Here is a 22980-nt window from a genome sequence, read left to right on the forward strand (position 1 = left end):
ATCCATCTATTCCTCCCCTTTCACTCAAAAAAGGGAAGAATAAAGTCCTCAGATGGTAGACATAAAAAATTAAAAGAGAAATCCCTGAGTTGATAAGTATCCAACTTTTTCTTTATAATTTTCAGAAATTTATTCAGTGGCATCCTCCCCCTCTTCACACACACACACACACACACACACACACACACACACACACACACACACACACACACACATACACACACACACACACAGAAAAAGTGAGAGCCACACATTTATGCAATTTTGTTTATTTGTTATTATATCATTCATAGTCTGAAGGGCCAGATTTTGTTCAATAGATTACATGGCATTATATAAGACTATCTTTCCCCCTGTTATGAAAGTATGTAATCTCTATTAACTCTAATACAAGTCAAAGTAAAAATAGCCAGGCTCCATGTACTTGTCATCAGTTGTCCCTAGTTGGAAAATATTATTTCCTGTAGCTGGATTTCCTCAATCCGTATCCTATAAAGAATTGCACAAATAAGTCTTTAAAAAGTTGCTTTTCCACTACACAAATAGTCTAAGACAAATGTTAAATTCATCCTTGGGTCCCACTTATTATATAATTTTACAACTTTTAAAAAAATGTTTAATAGTTCTATAAGCTGCAGTTTTAGTTTCTTGTGTACTCCTTTTTCTTTCTCCCTCTCCCACCCCCAACCCAGGGGTTGCCGGTATTAGTGTAAACATTTGTCAACAGGGAGTCTCCTCACACAGTTGGGACCGTACCAGAAGATAAGATCCTCCCAGCAGCCCAACTTCTAAGCTGGGCCTTTGAATATGTTTTCCAAAGCAGGGAAAGATGCATCAGATTCCTAGGCCTGCCTATAAAAAGTTTGCTTAACGTATAAGACACACAGTTAGCCTACAATTTTATGGATCCTACAGAGGAAAAAAGAAATACACAAGCACCAACTTTATCTTCAGGAACATAAGCTGGGTCCTATCTATACTCCTGCTTATTCCATTAAAGAATCTTCCCATTGAAAGATTTCCTCATAAAACTTCAGTTCCCAAGTTTTTATAGAGATTAGATTTTAGCTGAGAGCTCAAAGCCAGAAGAATCCCAAGACCAAACTATTATATCCCAACAGATTTGCTTTCTACACAAGCTACATAGTTCCTACCTACCTCTGGGTATGCTGCGTTTCGGTACTGTCCATACTTCTATAGCTTCTGTTTCAGGTTTCATGTCCTTGTGTTTACGAAGCATCTTCCTTTTTGGCCTGTCCAATTTGACTGAAGGAAGGAGTCATGTATTAAACCTCTGCCGATACATAACAATCTTCTTCTTTTTTTTTTTTTTTGAGGCAATCTGAGTTAAATGACTCGCCCAGTGTCACACAGCTAGTAAGTGTCTGAGGCTGAATTTGAATTCAGGTTCTCTTAACTCCAGGGCCAACACTCTATCCACTGTATCATCCCATATGGTTAGATATAAAGAAAGAACATTAACATATTTCTATGTTATTAGACAGGTAGGCTCTATAGAGCACTGAGCCTGAAGTTAGAAGAACCTGAGTTGATGTCTGTCCATCCCAATACACTTAAAATCTCTGACCCTGGACAAGTCACTTAACCTCTGTTTGCCTCAATTTTTAAAATGGGGATAATAATCACCTACCTCTTGGGCTTGTAATAATATTTGCAAAAGCACTTAGCACACAGTAGGCACTATATACATGCTTATTCCCTTCCCTTTGGCTGTTTTCATTTGTCTTAAAGATCCTCTTTCTGTCTAGGCCAGGAAGAGAGGGAAGGGGAGGGGGAGGGAGAGGGAGAAAATATTATTTTTCAGGTCTCATTAAAGGAAAAGTTAGGTTGGGTGGAAGATTTTCCCTTCGATACTTGAGTCTCTCCCACATTAATCTACATGATATATAAGGATGGAAGGGAAAAATAGGATGGAAGCAGGTCAACTAGAATTTTCATATCCATTTCAGCTTACCTGTCCAAAGAGAATTTGGAAAAACTTAACCCAATCTAACCCCAATCAGACTCAAAGTATTACACCTAGCCCTTTGATCTAGACAAGGCTCTATCTAAATGTGTAACATTGGACAAGTCATTGAATCTCTTAGCTTTACTTTTGTTACCTCTCGGATGGAGTTGACACCTTTCTCTAACTAGTTCTGATGGTTCCTGAAGAAACAAATGAGATTGTACCTAAATTGAACTGTAAGCACTAAGTGCCACATCAGTGTCATTATTTATCTGGCTCTATTCTGCTGGAAACTAACATCTTTAATCAGTTTGAGTTTCTAAGGCAAAAATAAAAAGCCGTAATAATAGATTACCAAGGATACTTTAATTTAAAAACCTATTCAGATGAGAGGCAGGGAAAGAGTTAAATAGTATTCAGATGGTTTGTACTAAGTTAATCTGTTTAACTGTAAGATAATTTGGAAACAAGATTATATAAACACCAGACCCCCTCAAAACTGCCAGTATTAGAAGACTATGGAAACATTCCCATACCACAATAACATAGAGTTGTCACATCAACTAAAGGGGTCATAAACCTGTCCCTAGGGAAGGTCCTTAGGCATTATTTGATCACAACCTCAATTTTTAGGATGAACAAACCCAGGCTTCAAAAAAAAGGAAGACATTTGTCTCAAATCACAAAGCTAGAAAGTGGCAAAACTGGGATTTTCAGTTCAGATCTCCCAACTTTAAATCCAGAGTTCTTTCTATTAGACATGGGAAAGGCAAAATTTGGCCTTCCTGCTTCTGTATAGTCTGTGAGCTAAGAATGGTGTTTTTATATATGTGTATGTCTATGTGTGTGTGTGTGTGTGTGTGTGTGTGTGTGTGTGTGTGTGTGTGTGTGTGTGTGTGTGTGTGTGTCTACACACATATGTATATAGCATTTCAAAATATTAAAAACCATCCTTAGCTTGCAGTACCTAAGATTTTTTTTTTTTAAAGGCCAAGAGCTGGATTTGGATCTCATGACAGTATGCCTATTTCTGCACTATATTTCTGTCCACTTAACATAAAACTATTTCTGGCTTGTTGATCCAGCTAAGTGGTACAGTGGGTAGAGGGCTAGATTTAGTGTCAGGGAGACAATTTCAAATCCTAATTCAGGCACTCACTGGGTTGTCCTGGCCCTAAGTCACAACCTCTCAGACTCAGTTTCCTCATCTATAAAATAGGGATAATAGTATCTGCCTTACAGGTTTATTGTGAGGATTAAACTAGGTATTTGTAAAGTGCTTTGTAAACTTTTGTAACTCTTAAAGCCCTATATGAATACTTAGTTGTTTTTTTTTTTTCAAGAAATTAATTCCAACAAAAGTGTGTGGGGAGAATTCAAAAAACACATACCTTGTTCCTTGCTCCTGACTGTAGAGGACATATTCTGACTGATGAATTTGGGTTTAGCACCACTTTTAACCCAGAAATCATCTCCTGCCACCATCAAGTCCTCCTTTTGTAGTCTACCTAATTAGGATGGTAGAAATTTCAATATGGTACTAGAAACAAGAAAGGTGCACATGTTTAAATGTCCCAAGATAGTTTTAACAGCCAGTTGACTTGTACGAACACATACTTTTTCCTGGTTCCTAAATATTTTGGAAAGTTCCTGAAAGAAGTGGTGGATAGTATAAAGAAGAGAGGTTATTCCTCCACTGTGCCGCTTGCTGAGGGGGTGCTACAGTGATGAAACTTTGTTGACATTTAAGCTTCTATAAGCCTCTTTTTTTTTTTTTAAATAAAGAAAAACTTTTGTAGCCTACACTTTCCCTAAAAACTTCAGAATAGGAGGATAGCTTGTAGCCAGAAAAGAACTTGAGAAGTCTTGATGCAGACCCCTGCCTCCAGGCTGGTAAATATTTATTGCCAGTTCTGTGATATTCTGACTTTATGTTGAAGTAAGAGACATCTAGAGAGGATAATTGTCTTTCCGAGGATTATATTTTAGTGTCTAGATAAACATGGACACTGTTTCTTGCATGATACAGGGAATATTTCTTCCCTATGCACCAGGTATATCTGATACAGTTAGAGTTGGGTTTTTCTTTTGGGAAGAATTTTACAAAAAGCCATTGCACTATTAAAATGCAGGCAACATGATCATGGATATAGTACTGCAGTCAGGTGACCTAGATTCTTCCCTTTATTCTGCTGTTATCTTTGTTTTGGTCAGATCACCAAATTCCTGGGCTCAGTACTGCGTTCTGAGTATAGATTTTTATAGGTGGACCTTAAAGATTATTAAATCTAAGCCCCTTAACGGACAAGCAAACTGAAATGTAGAGAGATTAAGTGAATTGCTCACAGTGTTACAGATAACAAGTGGCAAAGGTGGGATTTTATCCTGACTCCAAGTCCAGTGCCTTATTCACTACGCCATGCTTTGGGCGGGGGGGGGGGGGGGGGTAGGTCACTCAACTTAATACCACATTCTTAACCCTGGGAATCCCTAAACTGACTATTCTTTTTTATAATCCCAGGACCCAGAAGACCACCATAGAAACACCTGGATCACCAGAACTTCCCATCCAACTAGGTCCTTGTTACTTAGCTTTCTTCATTTTGGGATTCATTGTATACTCTTTTCAGGCACATTCCAAAACTTTTCTACTGTTGTCCTACTGTCTTATTTTCTCATATCTATAGTTTTCTGTTACCTCTTACTTTAATGGTAAAGGCAGATTACCACAGAATTACTCACCTCAGGAAATTACGGTTATGCTTTAAAAAAAAAAAAAATTTCAATCTGAAAAGTTTCCTCATCTACCTCAAAATTTATCATATCCACTTGATTCCAAATAATATATTATTTTGATTCTTCATACAGTTTCCATTTCTCTACCCTCATGCTCTCTTCTTTCAGTCTTACTTGAGTCCTCTATCTGGTACTCAGAGAATATAGTGAAAATTCAGAAGTTTTACCAGTTTCCACTCTTTAGCAGATCTTTGCTGTGTTTGGGATCATTGGGACCACCCCTTCTTTCTTTAAAAATACTTCTTTTTTCCAAGGTTTGTCCTTTCCTCACATTCCCCAAAGTCTTCAGACTACCAAGTCTTGTGTATCTATTACTTTTCCCCCCATCACATTCTACTTTGTAGATATTCCAGTGGACAGAGCACTGGGCCTGATATCAGGGAGACGAGTTCAAATATGGTACTTATGGTCTACAAGGGGAGATTGGGCACACAGGCTGACAGAAAGAGCTGTGAATGAGAATTTATTTAGCATCTACTACATATCAGGCACTGTGTGAAATATTTTTTGAGATATCATTTGATCCTTAAACAACCCTGAGAGCTAATTGCTGTCTTATTATCCTCATTTTACAGTTGAGAAAACTGAGGCAAATAGGTGACCTGCCTAGAGTCACACAGCATCTGAGATCTGATATTAAATTTGACCTCAAGTGTTCTTGACTCCAGGTCCAGTGCTCTATCCACAGGGATATCTACAAAGTAGCATGTGATGGGCAGGGGAGAGAGTGATAGATACACAAATTACTCTAGAAAAATGTTTAAGGGATTTTTTTTAATTGGGAAGGGAATAATAATGAAAAGCTTTGTGGAAGAGATGGTACTTGAACTACAGTTTGAAATATGAGGATTTTAAGAAGCTATGATAAAGTAGGCGTGCATTCTAAGTATAGAAGTTGGCTTGTGGAAATGTATGGAGTTAGAATAAAATCAATGGCAGAGAAACAATAGCTAGCCTTTATAGAATACTTTAATGTCGATAAAACATTTTACTGATGTACTCACTTAGTCCTCATAACAACCCTGTGAGGTGAATACTATTATTATCTCCACTTTACAGATGAGGAAACTGAGCTTCAGGTAGGTTAAGTTACTTGCCTAGGGTTAGACAGCTGGTATCTGAGAATCTGAACTCAGATCTTCCTGACTTCAAGTCCAGCATCTAACCTTTGCATCAACTAACTAGCTGTCTCTAGGCAGAGTCCAGATAAGGATTGAAGGTAGCAAGTTTAGTTTGATTGGAAGTGAACAGAACAATGCAAAAATAAGGCTAAAAAGGTACTATTTCTATCACCGATATTACCATTACCCTCTACTACCTGAGTTCAATCCTTCATTTATCTTTATATAAAGAAGATAGTTACCAAGTCCTATCTATTGTTTTATTACACATCTCTAATGCTTCCCCTTCTCTTCCCAGTAGCACTCCAGTTGTAGCACCCTCATCATGATTCATCTAGATGACTTCAACAGCATTTGGGGGTGGAGGGGGGGAAAGACAAGGGAGAAAGACTGCATTCATCATTCTTTGGTACAGGGAATTCCCAAAGAGGTAAATCCCTTAACCAATGCAGATCCCAAATTCATCAGCATCACCTTAGCTCTACAAGGTGGGGGGGGGGGGGAAGGAAAGGGGGAAGTAGAGGGAGAGAGAGATGATTTCCTTAATTGGAGACCCTCAACAGCTTCTTAACTGATCTTTCTACTTCCTCGTTTCTTCTCCAGGCAGTCTTAGGATCCCAACATATTAATTTTCCTAAAACATAGGAAGCAGTAGGATGTGGTGTTACTTCAGTTCTCATGGCTCTAGTCCACTGCCACTGGACTTCAGGTCTCAGTTTTCTATCATCTGTGTGACCTTAAGCAAGTACCTTTCCTTATTTTATAAGAGTAGAAATAACACATGCACCATCTGTCTCCTAGGGTTAAGAAAAATTAAATGACAGCATACAGAACATGAGCAAACACTGAGAGGCATTATTGGCATAGGCTCAATTCTTGCTTGTGACACATACTGGCTGTATGACCCTGGACAAGTTACTAGAGCTCTCCACATCTCAGACAAGTCAGAGAAAAGGTGCCAATCACAAAGTTAGGAGGAAAGGGTGGAACAAGGAAGAAAACACCGAACTTAAAGTTATTTATATAGTCTGATAATTCTCAGTGGATGACTCACCTACAGGATAAAATCTTAACTTCCTCTCAACTTTCAAAAGCCTCCTCAATCTGGCTTCACTCTACTTATCCAACTGAAGACTGTCACCATCACATTCTATATGCCATTCTCCCCCAAATGCCATGGTCAAACTTGAATACGTCTACTCATCATATTCCCTTCCTTCTTGGTCTGGCACATCTTCCAAGTCATCTTTCAGTTCTCACCTGCCTCAGCCTGCCTTCTTTTAACACTCCCCAAGCTATGTTAATCTCCCCTGTATGTGGTGAACTGTCCTAGAGGACAGAGATACTTATCCTTTACCCCTATTCCACACTTTCACAGAAAAAGCCAGTCAAATATACTTACGAAGCTTACTTCTTGGTAGGGCCAAGATAGTCAAGTAAAGATAGTAGAGTAACAGTACAGACTTTTTAGAGCACTTCCCCCCAAGCTCAGTCAAATACCTGTAAAAAAAAATGACTCTAAAATTCTGGAGCTGCAGAACCCACAGAATGATGGAGTGAAGCAAATCTCCAGCCCAAGACATCCTGGAAGGTTGCTGGGAAGTGTCTATTGTGTCACGCTGGGAGCAAAGTGCACCCCAGCATGGACCCTGCCAGCATAGAAGGGACCTGAGCAGGCCTTGGGGCTACTGAATCTTTCACACCTGTGACTGTTTCCAAACTTCATGACTCTAAAACTTTGAGGACAAATTGGAAGGTCAGTGGAAAAAAAGTTGTGGGACCTGTGTGAGAGTAGAGTGCTGCCCTAAGGCAGCAGAGTGGGAGGGGGTGGAAGAACCCTTGACAGCCACAGCAATAGCAGAAGCAGCTGCAGCCACATTTTCTGGAGCTCTAGGCCCACAGATTGTGGGGGAAATTGAGTGGCTGATAGTATACCCCTTACCCTCACCGAAAGCAAAGAAATTACCTTGACAAAGAGCTCAGAAGTCAAGTAAATGGCTGGGGAAATGAGAAAAACCAGAAAAAGAATCAGACTATAGAATCTTACTTAGGTGACAAGGAAGACCAAAACATGCAAACAGAAAATAACAAAGTCAAAGCTCCTCTATCCAAAGCCTTCAAGAAAAATATGAATTGGTCTCTGGCCAAGGAAGAACTCCAAAAGGATTTTGAAAACCAAGTGAAAGAAGTAGAGCAAAAATTAGGAAGAGAAATGAGAGTGATGCAATAAAATCATGAAAAACAAGTCAAAGGAGACCCAAAAAATGAAGAAAATAATACTTTAAAAAATAGACCAACCCAAATGACAAAAGAGATCCAAAAAGCCAATGAGGAGAAGAATACCCTAAAAAGCAGAATTGGCCAGATGGAAAAGGAGGTCCAAAAGCTCACTGAAGAAAATAATTCCTTAAAGATTAGAATGGAGCAGATGGAAGCTAATGACTTTATGAAAAAAAATCAAGAAATTATAATACACAACCAAAGGAATGAAAAGATCAGACAATATGAAATATCTCACTGGAAAAAACAACTGACCTGGAAAATACATCCAAGAGAGACAATTTAAAAATTATGGGACTACCTGAAAAGCCATGATCAAAAAAAGAGCCTAGACATCATCTTTCAAGAAATTATCAAGGAAAATTGCCCTGATACTATAGAACATGAGGGTAAAATAAATATTGAAAGAATCAATGGATCACCTTCTGAAAGAGATCCCCAAAGGAAAACTCTAGGAATATTGTAGCCAAATTTCAGAGCTCCCAGATCAAGGAGAAAATATTGCAAGCAGCCAGAAAGAAACAATTTGAGTACTATAGAAATACAATAGGATAACACAAGATCTAGCAGCTTCTACATTACGGGATTGAAGGTCTTGCAATATGATATTCCAGAAGTCAGAGGAGCTAGAATCACCTACCCAGCAAAACTGAGGATAATACTTCAGGGGAAGAATGGTTATTTGATAAAATAGAGGACTTTCAAGCATTCTTGATGAAAAGACCAGAGCTGACTGGAAAATTTGACTTTCAAACACAAGAATCAAGAAAAGCATGAAAAGGTAAACAGGAAAGAGAAATCATAAGGGACTTACTAAAGTTGAATTGTTTACATTCCTACATGGAAAGATCATATTTGTAACTCTTGAGACTTTTCTCAGTATTAGGGTTGTTGGAGGGATTATATACATATAGACAGAGGACACAAGGTGAGTTGAATAGGAAGGGATGATATCTAAAAAAAATTAAATTAAGGGGTAAGAGGAAAATATTGGGAGGAGAAAGAGAGAAACAGAATGGGGCAAATTATCTCTCACAAAAAAGAGGCAAGAAAAATCTTTTTCAATGGAAGGGAAGAGGAGGCAGCTGAAAGGAAAAAAGTGAACCTTACTCTCATCACATTTGGCTTAAGGAGGGAATAACATGCACACTGAATTTGTGATGAAAACATCTTACGCTACAGGAAAGTAGGGGAGAAGGGGATAAGCAAGATGTGGGGGGATGATAGAAGGGAGGGTAAATGGGAGAAAGGGGTAATTAGAAGTAATTAGAACACATGAGGAGGGATAGGGTCAAAAAGAGAGAATAGAATAAATGGGGGGCAGGATACAATGGAGGGAAATAAAGTCTTTCCACAACATGACTTTTGTGGAAGTATTTTGCATGTATAACATATATTGAATTGCTGGCCTTCTCAGTGGGGATGGGTGGGGAGGGAGGAAAGGAAACAGAGTGAAACTCAAAGTTTTAAAAACAAATGTTAAAGATTATTTTTACAAGCAATTGGGAAATAAAATATACAGGTAATGGGGTACAGAAATCTTGCCCTACAACAAAATAGAGAAGATGGGGATAAGAGAAGGGGGGTGTGATAAAAGGGAGGGCAGATTGGGGGAAGGAGTAATCAGAACGCATGCTGTCTTGGGATAGGCAGAGGGGAGAGATGGGGAGAAAATCTGGAACTCAAAATCTTGTGGAAATGAATGTTGAAAACTTAAAAAAAAAAAAATTTTAAATGAAAGAAGCTTGCTGACTGCATATCTAGATTACAGGCAGAACAGTAACTAGCCCAGGACCAGTAGGACCTCAGGCCAGGATGAAGCACTTTAGAGGGTAGCACAATTAAACCTAATTACTCCAGTGAGAAGGGAGATAAAGGGCACAAATTCAGATTCTAGCTAAGAGGAGAGGAGGAGGAATTCTTCTTAGCCCTTAGAGATGTAAACAAGGTTCAGGTGTGAGAGTGAACTTGGAAGGAGAAGGATAATCTCTGCTGCTACTTTTCTTCCCAGAGGCAGTGTGGGAAGGAGCCCACAGTCTCTCTATTGAAGCAAGGGATCACAGAATTAGATTTAGAAGAGACCTTGGCAAGGCCGTCTAGTCTAGCCCCATCATTTTAGAGATGAGAAAATGGAAGTCCAGAAATGGTAAATAATATATACAAATCATAATAGAAAAGTAAGAGGTGAGATTTGAATCCAAGTTCCCTGAATCTAGACCTGGTGTTCTTTCTGCTGCACCTGCTAGACCTCAGATCTCATGTTTTTGATCAGGTCTCTTCTTATTGACAATCTATATTCCCTATACTTCTGCAGTACCTCATTTTTCTCTTAAATGAATTTGTGATTACATCACACATTGATTTCATAGAATAAATTTGAAAGTTTTTTTTGAGGGCTCTCGTTAGGACCACTTGCTAAAGGCAGAGTTGTTCTGAGTGCTAAAACTTCTAGTTATGGTTCTGTCCACAAACCTATTGACAGACCCAAAAAAGAGAATGGAAAAACCTTTAAAAAATTTTTTTAAAGTGAAAGATGTTAATGTATTTTCTCTTTCCACTCCCCACCCTATAGTACCACCATCATTAAAAAGTAGTTCTAGGCATTCCCAAAGTCAAACACTCTGAAAATATTTCTCCAAGATTCTACATGGCTCACCTTTTCTCTTGACCACCATTCGTTTTTTCAGCAACTCGCCACAAGCAGTTTCATAGTAGTCTCTGTCCTTAAGTTTATGAAACAAGGGAATACTTTCATAGTCACCACTTTTAGATTTGTCTTTGGTTTTTACAGGCCAAACAATTAGCTGAGGAGATGCGGTAGTATGAGATGGCTTCCAGATTACCCGATGACCAATCTCTTGGTAAAAGTTCTCATTAGAAGGGGTCAGATCTCCCCTTGGATCAACTGCTTCAAAAATATATTCAGCCTCATCCAAGTCCTTGTCACCATCAATCTCTTCACCTTCTATTCCCCACAAATCTTCAGAATCAGGATCAGAAAGACTCTCCTTTTCCTTGAAAGAGCAGGTTTTTTGGGTGGGATACCTAGATAGGTCTTCCTGCTCCCTGCCTCTTTTGATATGTTCTTTAAGCTTTCTACTTGAGTTCATTTTAGTATCACGGTCAACTATACCACCAACTTCACCTACCATCATCACTCCCTCCTCTTCCTCATTATAGTAATCATCTTGGATCTCAGACTCTTGTCCAGTGCCCTCTGTGCTTTTGCCATACATATTCTTCTCAAGTACAAGGTCAGTCATAGGCACATTGTCCAGGGAAGACTCTTCACTTCTGGAGGATGGTTCCACAGAGCTAACACTTGGGCTCTTTCTCTGAGGCAAGGGATGGATGCTTGCATCAATCTTCTCAAAGCGAGCCAGCCAGGTGGGAGTGGGATTGAACTCACCCAATTCATTGCTCCAAAAACCATCTCTTAACTTGGTCTGCCCATTTTGTCTACTTGGGCTGGGGGGTTCTTGACTCGAGCCATTGATGGCCTCCATGCTAGAACAAACCGATTCTGCTTGCTGGTTCAATTTCTGAGTAGACCTATTTGGTGTCAACACCGACAGACTTGGACTTGCCACTGAGTGGACCTTTTTACCTGATCTATTCAGCTCATTAGGTTGCCATTGGTTTGCTGTATGTAGGGGAGTCGAAAATTTCTGAGTGGCTACCCTCTCCTTGTCTTTATCTAAACTTCCTTCCAGGCTAGGTCCTGGCATCTGGACCTCTTTATCTTGTACACCTTCAGGATACTGTTTGGTCAACATAGCACTATCTTTGTCTTCTTCTGAACATTCTATGGTTGGCATTTCTTCTCCCTTATGAGGGGTATACAGAACCCCTATCCTCTCACAAGAGCTAAGTGGAAACAAATCACATTGTACTATGTTTTCTGGTGCTGTTTTGCCATGTGTTAAATCATAAATAGGGATGGTTTCTTTAAAGGATTTCCAGAGCTGTATTGCTGGAGAACCATCTCCATATTCTATTCTTATCTCTTCCTTTTCAAAGGCATAGTTCCCTGAAGGAATGTTTCTGTACATGGTAGTTGATGAAGGACTCTTACCATGAACCTCTCTCTCTTGCACTGGGGAAGATAAAATGGTTGTCTTTTTTTCAGAGGCAGCATTAGTCATTCTACCTGAATTGCAGCCATTGGAATCTAATTTTTGGACTTGCTTTTTGAACTTGCTTTCAGGCTGTTGGGGATCAGTCTGGGTCTCTTTGGTTTCTGTTTTTTTCCCAGGGCTGCTGTAATGACAGAAATGTGCAGCATGCTGGAACAGAGTATATGAAGGTTGAGGATGGAAATAGGGCCTTCTGTTCACTCTGGTTGGCACAGGAGCTTGTGGCATGAGAAAGCCAGGGTACTCATGTAGAGCAACGGAATAATATGGAACGTAGGGGTTTCCATTTCTGAACCCTATGGAAGAAACAAAAGAAAAACATTTAGGTGAATTTTTACAGTGAGTTCTTAGTCGTTTCTTTCTTTTTTGTCAATTGATTTATTGATAAGAGGTCATTCTATGCTAAATATAAAACAGTCAAGCAATTTATATCTTGATTGCTGGAAGCTTTTTAAAGTTTTCAATATTCACTTTTATAAGATTTTGGGTTTCAAATTTTCCTTCTCCCTCCCCAAGACAGTGTGCAATCTGATATACACTATACATGTATAATCATATTAAACATATTTCCACTTTAGTGATATTGTGAAAGAAGAATCAGAACAAAAGTGAGAAGAAACCATGAAAAAAAAAATAGCATGCTTTGATCTGCATTCAGACTCCATAGTTCTTTCTCTGGATGTCATTAGCATTTTCCATCACAAGTCTTTTGGAACTGTCTTAGATCATCATACTGCTGAGAACAGCTAAGTCTAGCAAAGTTGGTCATTGTACAACATTGTTGTTGCTGTGTACAATGTTGTGAATTCTTAGCCTTAACCTAAATTAAGTCTGGTCTACGATGACCATGATTTTTCCTTACATTTAGTTAGATTTATGGGCCTGGTATATTACAGGAAAGGGATGTGCCCTATTTGGGCATTTGGTTTTATCACAGTAAATCTACTCATTGACTAGGAACATGTGGTCTATGTAGTTGAGTTGTTTTTCAGTTGTGTCAACTCTGTGACCCCACTTGGAGTTTTCTTGGCAAAGATATTGGCCTGGCTTGCCATTTCTGTCTTCAGCTCATTTTACAGAAGAGGATAAACTGAGACAAAAGAATTAAGTAACCTGCCCAAGGTCACAGAGCTAGTATCTGAGGCCAGATTTGAACCCAGGAAGATTCATCTTCCTGATAGCCTTTAGACCTGTCAATCTATCCACTTCAACACTTAGCTGCCCATATGTGGGCTATACATAATACTTACTATTAGTCTGTTCACAAGTGACTGAAGAATTGTAATCGGTGTTTACTTGGTAGGAGAAAAGGAGGAGGAGGGATGTCCTTTAGAGATAGGGATTGGCTTTAGACCTGGATAATTTAAGTTCTGACCACCCAGCTCCACCCCTACACAGGCGTAATAGGGTTTCAAATGAGGTTGTAATGACAAGCTGACTATGTCAATTGATGGCCAGGGGACAGGGTCCAAAGAATTCCTGGGCTTGAGGCAAATTTGGTTAGTGTGTCTGTAAGAAAATAGAGGGGATGCAGGAATATTGCATTGTAGACTAGAAGAAAGTTATGAGTTAATTTTCTAACAGTCTTTAGAAAAGGAGACCTCATTAGGACTGAAAGAATATTAAGAATTATCATGTTAATTCAAGTTGTGTAGATAATTTTCTGAAAAGGAAATTCTGGCTGAAAAACATGTAGACTTGCATCATGACCATTATTCATAAAATTGAACTCATATTGTTAAAGAGGATTATAATTGCCACTCTAGTGACTAATATTATAACATAATTATCATGTAGAACACTAACTTTTTTTTAATTGAAATTTTCTCAAACAAAGGCTATTCAGGGACTTGTAGGATATAAATAGATATTTTTAAAAAGTAAGAAAAAGTATACTTCCTGATGGCTCTAAAATTCTACAAGGAAGTGAAATTAGATGTTTGGACCTTACAGGAAGGGATTTTACAGCCATCTGATCCTAAAGTTGATGAGTGCTTGAATGTTTGCAGGGACCAGGAAGTTACTACCTCTGAGGATTCTGCACTCCATTTTAAAAAAAATATGTAACTTTCATAATTAGTTTCCCATGCTGAATCAAATGTTGCTTCTCTAAGACTGTTACTCATTGGCTTGGATTCTACCTTCTGAAAAGAGGTAGAAAAACTAGACTTTTCCCCCCCATCATGATAATCCTTCAAATATTTGAAGGTTATTATTATTGTCTATCCCTTAATCTTCCCTTTTCCAGGGTAAAGATCCCCCAGTTCCTTCAATTTAGCCCAAGATGTTTCTTATCCATTCTGGCCAACTTCTCTCAGATGGGAAGCCTACTTGGGGTCAACTTCTAATCTACCAGGGTCGCTCTAATAATACAGTAATAGGGACTGAACATATTTTGTATATGCTCTGGTCAGCATAGAGTATCATTGCTTTAGAGATTATAGGTCTATTAATTTAGTCAAAGTTTGTAACAGACACTATGGTCATTACGTCACATTATGGACAGTCAACAACTCTAGTTTTTCTGCTCCCTAACCAACCCAAGACACCTATTGTTAAATCAACTATTTCATTCTATATTTGCATAGTGAAATATAACCTCACTGCTTATCAGATTTAAGCTTAACACATTTATCTATTAAACTTATCAGATTTATCTCTAAATTGAAATTTCTCATTTACAAACTTAAACTTCTTAGATTTAGCTTGTATTTTTGTAAAATATTTAAGATTCCAAGAGAATTTTCTGTGAAAGAAGACATTAGCTCTCCTTTTCAACTTTCTCATCCAAAAAAATATGAAATCTGGTTTTTAATCTAAGCCACTAATGAAATTGTTGACTAAGAGAATGCAAAGAATAAAAGTCATTAACATACTCTTAGAGATTTCCCTCCAGTTTGACATTGGTCAATATTCTGAGTGCTATGGTTGTTTAGAAGTTAATCTACCCATAATATTATCATCCAGACTGCACTCCATCTTTTCTACAAGAAAAAAAAAAACAGCTTCAGATTTTGGCAGTCTTCTGACACAATGTTCTATTATATTCCCTTGATCTGACAGATTTCGTCTGTGACCTCAGGCAAATCACTTCACTTTGACGGACCTGTTTCCTTTCATTAAAAAGATCTTTGACTAGAAGCCCTTTCTAGCTCTTGATAGAACATCCTGATTTAATAGCCAAAGAAAGAAATTAGATAGATGTTCTCAGGGAGCCTATGTGTGTACTCTGGTGGTCACAAAACAGCACATGCAGAAACAAAAGGTGAAGGGGGAGGAGGCCTGAATTCATAGGCACTGTTAAAGGCTTCACTTATTCACATTTTCTCCTTCTTCCCCACAGATCCTTCCTCTGTGTTACTTTTTCCCTTTAAAATTCGGCATTTTCCTCATTTTTTTTTCTTTTACTTTTCTGCTTTAAAATAAAAAAAAAAAAACCATTACAGCTGCGAAATGTTAACGAGTTCTCAAGGAACATAGGATCAGCTGGAGCACAAAGGCAGCTACTAGTTGAAGCACACTCTCGCACTGCAACGCTATCTTGGGGTAGGGGATGGAAACAAAGACAGATTCTATTTTATGCCATTTTCTCTAACTAGCACCATGGCAAGGCTAAAGATACTACTTTTCTTGGGGTGGTGCCCCATTAAGGCCAACACTGTCCTGCTTGGCTCCATCTTAACTTCTTTAGCTTTCCACCTCTCTGGGATCATTGCCAGCTGGTGCTCCAAATCCAGACACCCTAAATGCAATCTTCCCTTTTAAAAATGTTTCCAAACTACTATCTTTGTATGACAACTTATCTCCATTGATGTTTTCCTCTGATCAGTGAGAAGTAAAACAGCAAAAGGATCACACAGATGCAGAACTTTAGATTTTCATTAGATGGAAGCTTTAAATGGAGTTAAATTAGAGTATTATTAAGCTAGGCTGTAGTTAAGGTTAGTCACCACAGTCTTTAGAAAGAACTGGGAACGAAGCTAGAGAAGGGAGGAGGTAAAAAGAGGAAAACAAATAGAAGAGGCAAGAGGAAAAGGTAGACCAATAGGTAGAAAATGTTTGTCTACTGAAATATTTAAAAAGCATGCACTTCAAAAAGCTGTTTTATAAGGTTATAGTGGTCATTGGCCTTACCTGCTGCTGACACACAATAAGGATTATAGAGAGGATTCAGGTACCACGGATTTGGGAATGGGGGTTGTGCTGTGGGTTGAGTGTAAAAAAAAGGTCTTGCATTGTTGCCTTCAGAACGTGATCCAGTTCCTGGAGCTGGTGAAGCATTCATTTTCTGGACTAAAACACATTTATGTCATTATAAGGACCAATATTTTGGTATTTGCTACTTTGAGGAACTGTCTTCTCCTCCAAGACATCCTACTTCCCTCCAACATACCCAATTCTTTCCTGTCTTTCCTTGCTGATCTGTTCCCAATTACATCTCCAATTGGAACCACATGTGTTTTCCTCCAATCTCCGCACTTCATTTCAAGTAGGACACAATTTAGACTAAATATGAGATCAGATAAATGTGCTCCCCAGGGTCATGTTAGTCACATTATGCTAACTTCACCATTCATTCCTACCTAATTTTCCTTCCCTACAGTCACATCAGTGGTGACTCAGTGATCCTTAGTGTAGAGCAAAACAGTCTCCAACCCATAGACCTCTGAAGCTGAGAACGAGTCATTTACTCTTGGCCCTACTATCAATGATTGCCTTAAGGAGTCCATGTGAGGACAGCGGCAGGGCACCAGGCTCTATCTCTTGGTCCAGAGTCCTCACCCTTCCAACATCCGGCCAAAGCCAAGAATATACCTCGTTCAAACCAGAGAGAGAGAGCTACAGAAAAATTCAGGATTGCAGGCAGGCAGCCCAGACCCTGACTCATCCTACCTCCAATTCCAGAGGGTGGCCAAGAAGACCTCTAGAGGTATAGACGAAGAGACCCCCCACTCCAAACTCAATTCTTGTTACCCAGATGGCAGTAGAAGGCCCTGAAAAGGGGGCTGAAGGAAAGGCAATTTTCTCTTGACTTACCTAGCTTAGGAGATAGATGGAGCTTGACCAACTGGGAGCTGCTAACCTGGCAACCCTTTGGTAGAGGAGCAGCCCCCTGACAACAGGAAGCACTTCGTGCGTCCCTGTGGGCCGAAGTTGAGGCTAGGAGCTAGACTTCTCTTCCACTGGTTTTCTGTACTGTCCAGGCCTCTTGCTAGGTGGTGGGAGCCCAGAGATCCAACAGCCCCGGCTCCAGCTCCTCAGACGGGTCCTCTTTTCTAACCAGCAGGTTCCAGCCCTGTTCCTCACCCCGCCTACCCCAGGCCGAGAGCAGCAGACAGGGCGCGCAGCCCTCACCCCCAGGGGCTCTGGCTGCCCCACGCCTCCTCCAACCCCTCCCTTTCACCATTCAGGTGACCTCAGCCCCTTCTTGAACCAGACTGGGCCTCCCTTGTTGCGGGGGCGGGATCTACGGGCCTCAGGTGCAGCTGCCTGGGGAAACAATCCCAATGGCTTGTGAGCATCTTGAGGTCAGGGAAGGAGGTGGCTTCATCTTTTGTTCTGGTCTTCGCTGTTTGGTACAATGCTGCTTACTTAGTGGGGAGGATTGCGTAATAAATGTTTGTGAAATTGAATTTGCGTGTTTTGGGTGCGTTTGGAAGATGAGTACCTTGAGGTTGACTCGTCTCAGCTGTGGAGTGTGTAGGCCGAATCTTCCGACTTCCCAGGGGAAGCAATGACTGTATATTTGGGTTGAATGGAGAGGAAGAAATTCTCCTGGGGTGGGGCTGGGGGAGTGCTTTCTGGCATCGCAAAGTCGGCGGGGTGGAAGAGACTTTGGCCTCCTTCTCTCAAATCTCCCACTCTGCTCAGGCATTTTTTCTACATTATCCCTGTTAACTTTTGCTCTATCTCTTTCAGAGCTGAGGAGGTCCCTACTGCACAGAATGTATGGGTGTGTATTGTTGACCTAAAAACTTGGTTAAAGAAAAGGCAACAGGCTAAATGCATACATTTTTATGATTTAATTAATTAATTAATCAATTCCCTATTAAAGACAACGGTAACATAATGCATTATGGAGCCAGAAATGTTCTGGCTACCCAGTGCAGAAATCTTCTGGCTTATATACATTTTGCCATGAGAAAGGAACTCTCCTAGTTGAACAAATCATAAATTCAGTAAGACAAGACAATTAACAAAGTAATGTAGGTTGGGCCTTGCGATTCCAGGCCGTGTAAACATATGTCTTGGTGACAAGGAAAGAAATCCCACCACTAGTGAGTGACAGGCTTCCTGCCCTAAACAGATAACTGACATAGCAAAGGGTAAACAAAGTTCAATAGAAATTACGACCTAAGATGTCTATATTTTCTTTACCATTAATATGCCATAACACAGTATGTGTCTATAGATAATAAGATACAAAGGAAAGTCCCATTATTCAAGATAGTGTCCCAGGTTAAAGGTCTCCTAAGGAATGTAGAGTCAGCCTTGGCTGGCTTTTGCTGACATAGGAAGAGGCATTCTCTGAGTTTGCTTCAGAGAGAACAAAGAGATTATTCCAAAATTTTATATTAAACATTATCAGTATATATGCATATATTATAAATAACATTTTATTTCTGGACAGCTTGCCAGTTTAACGGCTCCCAGTTGGTCAAGCTCCATCTATCTCCTTAGAAAGCTCTTCCTTTGAGGACAAAAAACAGCTGTCTAAAGTTTCTACTCAGTCTTCTACAAATACACAAAATAAATATAATCTCATTTTTAGATCACAACATCAAGCCCTAGTTGAAATGGAATTAATTTCAGAGGCAGAAAGACCTGGTTTCAAGTCCTACCAATGACATATATGCTGTGTGATTCAGGTTCTTAAGGTGAAAGGACTTCACCTTGAACTTGAAGATTTTTATGAGTTGTCTTTCTTTGTTTTGAAAGCAGGGTTAAGCAACTTGCCCAGGGTTACACAGCTAGTGAGAATATCAGGCCAAATCTGAACTCAGGTCCTCCTGACTTCCGGACCTGCACTATTTATTAGTTCCCCACTCTTCTCTCTTCTCCCTTCTCTAGTTTTATTCCTGATTCTTTCGAAAGAATCAGTGACACTGAGGGATCACAGGAATTCGGAGACCATCTAGTCCGCTCTAATGTGTGTTCCTTCGTTCCCCTCTTTTAAGCTGGGAGCCCTGAAAAAGAATATGAAATTCTAAACACTATGGAAAGAAACACAATACTCTAGACTTTTGCCCAAGATTAGGTTTTTTTGTGGCTAATTACATTTTCTGTATTTTTCACAGGGACTATTTAGGATCGCAGATACGGAGTTACAAAGAAACTTAGAAGCCATTTCGTTCAACACCCTCATTTTACTGAGGAGGAAAAAGAGGTCGAGAGAAGTTTAGTGATATGTCAAAGATCACATAGCAGTAATAGTTAAACCTCAATCCTCTACTTCAAAGACATTTCTCTTGATCCAATATGGGAGGGAGAAGGGAAAGTCAATCAAGATTGTGAATAGGAATGACTGGTGATCTAAGAAGATGAAACTAGCTTAAGGGAAAATATAGTAAGCTCAGTTTTAGATGTTGGGAGAACCGTGTTCCACGTGTAGCTTGGGGGTGTCATTATGTAACTCAAAGGGAGACAGAAGTAGATATCTTTTGCCTCTTCTCTCCCCATCCTTCTCCAAGAGAAACTTTAGTTTCTGCCAGCAAGGGAAGCAGGAAGTTAGGGCCAACAGAAGCTTGGTCACTCTCTGTCTCCGAAGAGAGATGGGGTACCAGGCTAGACTTATACCTGTATGCTTCCTTAAATATTATTACTATTACTAGTCTAGGGGATTTTTTTGGTTTGTTTTTTTTTTTGGTTGCTGTTCAATCTAGCTTCTGATTACTGTTTCATTATCAGGGAAGCAGCAGGAGGATCACAAGCTATATATCCAAGGCAAATCCCAATTCCACAATGAACACAGATAGTAATTATCAAGGAAATCCATTTATCCAATTCAGTAACAAAACAGAAATTGGACAAAGTGTACATAGGAGAATATGTACTAGACAATACAGAGTGAAGGAGCTCTCCCATTGGGAGTGAGGTAACAGCTCAGCCAAGACAAAGCAAGTGCTAGATCTCATCCGAGGAGATGTTCTGAAAAGTCTCTTCTATCTGTGGATAGGGACGTGATGGAGGTTGCCAGCTTCTTCCCAGAGTCTTTTCTTTCAGCAACCTAAAATGGGGCTGGCATCTTCCATCTTCTCTCTTGAGGCTGGAAGCCAGAAGTACCCAAAGCTACTGCAGAACTCAGAGATTCCAAGAGAGTTTGAAGAGACAAAGAGACTCAAAGAGACCCATGAGCTCAGAGGAGTGAATGTCTCCTCTGTCCTGCCTGCCCCTCATACAGGCACGAGATGTTATATCCATCAATGAGGAGGGAGGCCTGTACCAATATGCTTTGGGTCTGGAGTTACATGCACATTTATTTTGAGGTACTGGTGAAATATCTAGGTGGAGATGGTCTGTAGACAGTTAGAGATATAGGACTGGTGGAAGATTTGTTTAGTAGACCAAAATGCCACTTTAAAGGCTCTTCCATAACAAAGTTTCTTTGATGTATGCTGAAATTATATGAAATTTCTTCTCTGGTGATGGTAGTGAAATTGCACAAGATATCCTAGATCAGGAGTGGGGAACCTGCAGCCTCAAAGCCACATGTGACTCTCTAGGTCCTCAAGTGAATGAATCCAAACTTCACAGAACAAATCCCCTTAATAAAAGGATTTGTTCTGTCAAACTTGGACTCAGTCAAGGGTCACTCCTGAGGAGCTAGAGGGCTACATGTGGTCTTGAGGCTGCAGGTTCCCCACCACTGTCCCATATCAATTGGATTCTCATCTGCCAAATTGATAAAATTGTGGGAAGTAATGGAAAAGTAACAGACAGGTGTTCAGAATTGAAATGAATTTTAAACAAGGGATTGTTTAGCCCTTTACAAGGTTCGAAGAAGATGCTTCATCAAAACCAATAGAATTAGAAGGCAGTTGGCCAATGGCTAGCCAAGGATCAGTCACACTTCTGATGATCCTTTTAAAACCAGGACTATTTGAACATGTGCATCTGGGAGTGTGATGGGAAAGAGGGCTTGTGTAATTTCATATTCAAAAATAAAACCTGAGTGAATATTTTGGAATCTGTCTGTGGGAGAACTGTGCTACCCAGACCATGTAGTCAGTACCAGAGAGGAAGCAGTCATACGTCTCCCAGGAAACTGGCACTTCAGCTGATATGACTTTATTTCATCTGATGTGACACATTTCCGCCCCCTACACACACACCTGAAATCACTCCCTCAGCATCCTTCTTGATACCTTAGGGACACTACACTATGAGGACCTTGTTGTTAAAGACATCCTTAATTTACCCTAGGGTCAGAATTGTCACTGGTGTTCCAGGACTATTACTTACCACAAATGTTATTGAAAGGGAGGGATGGAGATGCTCAAATATATTTTTCACTTTTTTTCTCACGGACATAAAGAAGCCGATGTTCCCTGACAAGGATGTTCCCCAGAACACAAATGGAGAGTGAAACCAGGCTGTGCTCGTTCCAAACAGAAAAGGCACTGATTGGAATCTCTAAGCATCTTATAAATGTCCTATTGATTTCTCTAACTTTGCTGTCATCCAGGATGAGGTCCTGACTCACATTTCATTGTTTCCTTAGGTGCCAGGTGCTGGCAAAGCCTGGATATCTCTGAAGGTGGAGATTTCATTGATAGGAGCTGCATCCCTTTTGGATATGACTAAGGAATATGTGACTACTCTGGGCCTACCTGAATTTCACTGCCCCATAGATACAGGGCTTTGATATTTACTCAGCAAACATCCCTTATGCCCTCTCTGCTTTTCTTGAGACATTTACCTCCAATTTCTCCGTCAGATTCCAGGAAAGAGTTACTCCCCTCTTTAAAAAAATCAGCCCTAGAGTCAACAGCGATGAGACCTGGTGATTGATGTTCCCCTCTCCCCAGTATTTAGTGGAAGTAAACAGTTTTACAGGAATGGAGCAACCCCACAAGACTTATAAACACCATCCAATAGGTTCATGTCTGTGTTTTTGCCTTTGAAAGGCTTATTCCCACTTATGATTAGGAAAGGTGCTGATAAAACAGTTATAACAACACATTTTGAGTGACCATGGACTGGTTATACCTGATGGTCTTTGACTTTCCATCTTTTGACCTGCCTGTTTCTGTTTGCTCTTAAAGACAAAAAGAGACTGAACACTATCCCTTCTCTCCTATTAGGGATGAGAGGTAGGTGGAAATGCTCCATTATCTCCCTGGCTATTTATCCCCTAGAGCAACTCAGGGTTGAGTCAGTCAACAAGTGTTTAAAGGCTCCTCCACACACACACATTTTTTGGTCTCCCTAGAGCTTTAGAACAATACCTAGTACACATTAGGTGCTTTACAATGCTTGTTTACTATTGATCTACTATGTTCCAGAGGGAGATTAGGAATCACTGTCATGCTCCTACTACCTTTAACCCTATTCAGTTTCAAAAAGGTAAATGAAGATCTTTAGCCCTTGTAACCTCAGGTTCAAGACCAGCACTGTGAAGCAAAACTGTGAAACTTAAAAAAAAATAGAAACAGCAAATGTTCCATTGGGCAACAAC

At 39.9% G+C, this 22980-nt stretch overlaps 1 protein-coding gene across 4 annotated transcripts; it reads right to left on the reverse strand.

Moving 5' to 3' along the window:
• Positions 1 to 253: 253 nt before the first annotated feature.
• LOC140499513 (uncharacterized) lies at positions 254 to 17892 on the reverse strand. 4 transcript variants are annotated; one of them, XM_072601009.1, is made up of 6 exons: positions 17340 to 17892; positions 16437 to 16595; positions 10823 to 12598; positions 3361 to 3477; positions 1159 to 1266; positions 254 to 489 (listed from the first exon to the last, which is right to left on the reverse strand). In XM_072601009.1, exons 2-6 carry the CDS (start codon positions 16585 to 16587, stop codon positions 455 to 457), a joined length of 2187 nt encoding a protein of 728 aa, XP_072457110.1. In that variant the 5' UTR covers positions 16588 to 16595; positions 17340 to 17892; the 3' UTR covers positions 254 to 454. The 4 variants fall into 4 exon arrangements, with proteins under 4 accessions (XP_072457110.1, XP_072457111.1, XP_072457112.1 ...); XM_072601010.1 differs by lacking the exon at positions 3361 to 3477; XM_072601011.1 differs by lacking the exon at positions 16437 to 16595 and having other exon boundaries at positions 17340 to 17680.
• Between the last annotated feature and the right edge of the window lie 5088 nt (positions 17893 to 22980).

This window comes from Notamacropus eugenii, chromosome 4, assembly GCF_028372415.1.
Source record: "Notamacropus eugenii isolate mMacEug1 chromosome 4, mMacEug1.pri_v2, whole genome shotgun sequence".
In the NCBI taxonomy this organism is placed as follows: domain Eukaryota; kingdom Metazoa; phylum Chordata; class Mammalia; order Diprotodontia; family Macropodidae; genus Notamacropus; species Notamacropus eugenii.

Coding starts and splice junctions, on each gene's coding strand:
- LOC140499513 (XM_072601009.1), bottom strand. CDS start 16,587: ATGAATGCTTCACCAGCTCCAGGAACTGGATCACGTTCTGAAGGCAAC. Junction 12,599..16,436: donor TTATTGTGTGTCAGCAGCAG/GTAAGGCCAATG, acceptor TTTCTTCCATAG/GGTTCAGAAATGGAAACCCC. Junction 1,267..3,360: donor AGTCAGGAGCAAGGAACAAG/GTATGTGTTTTT, acceptor TCCTTCCTTCAG/TCAAATTGGACAGGCCAAAA.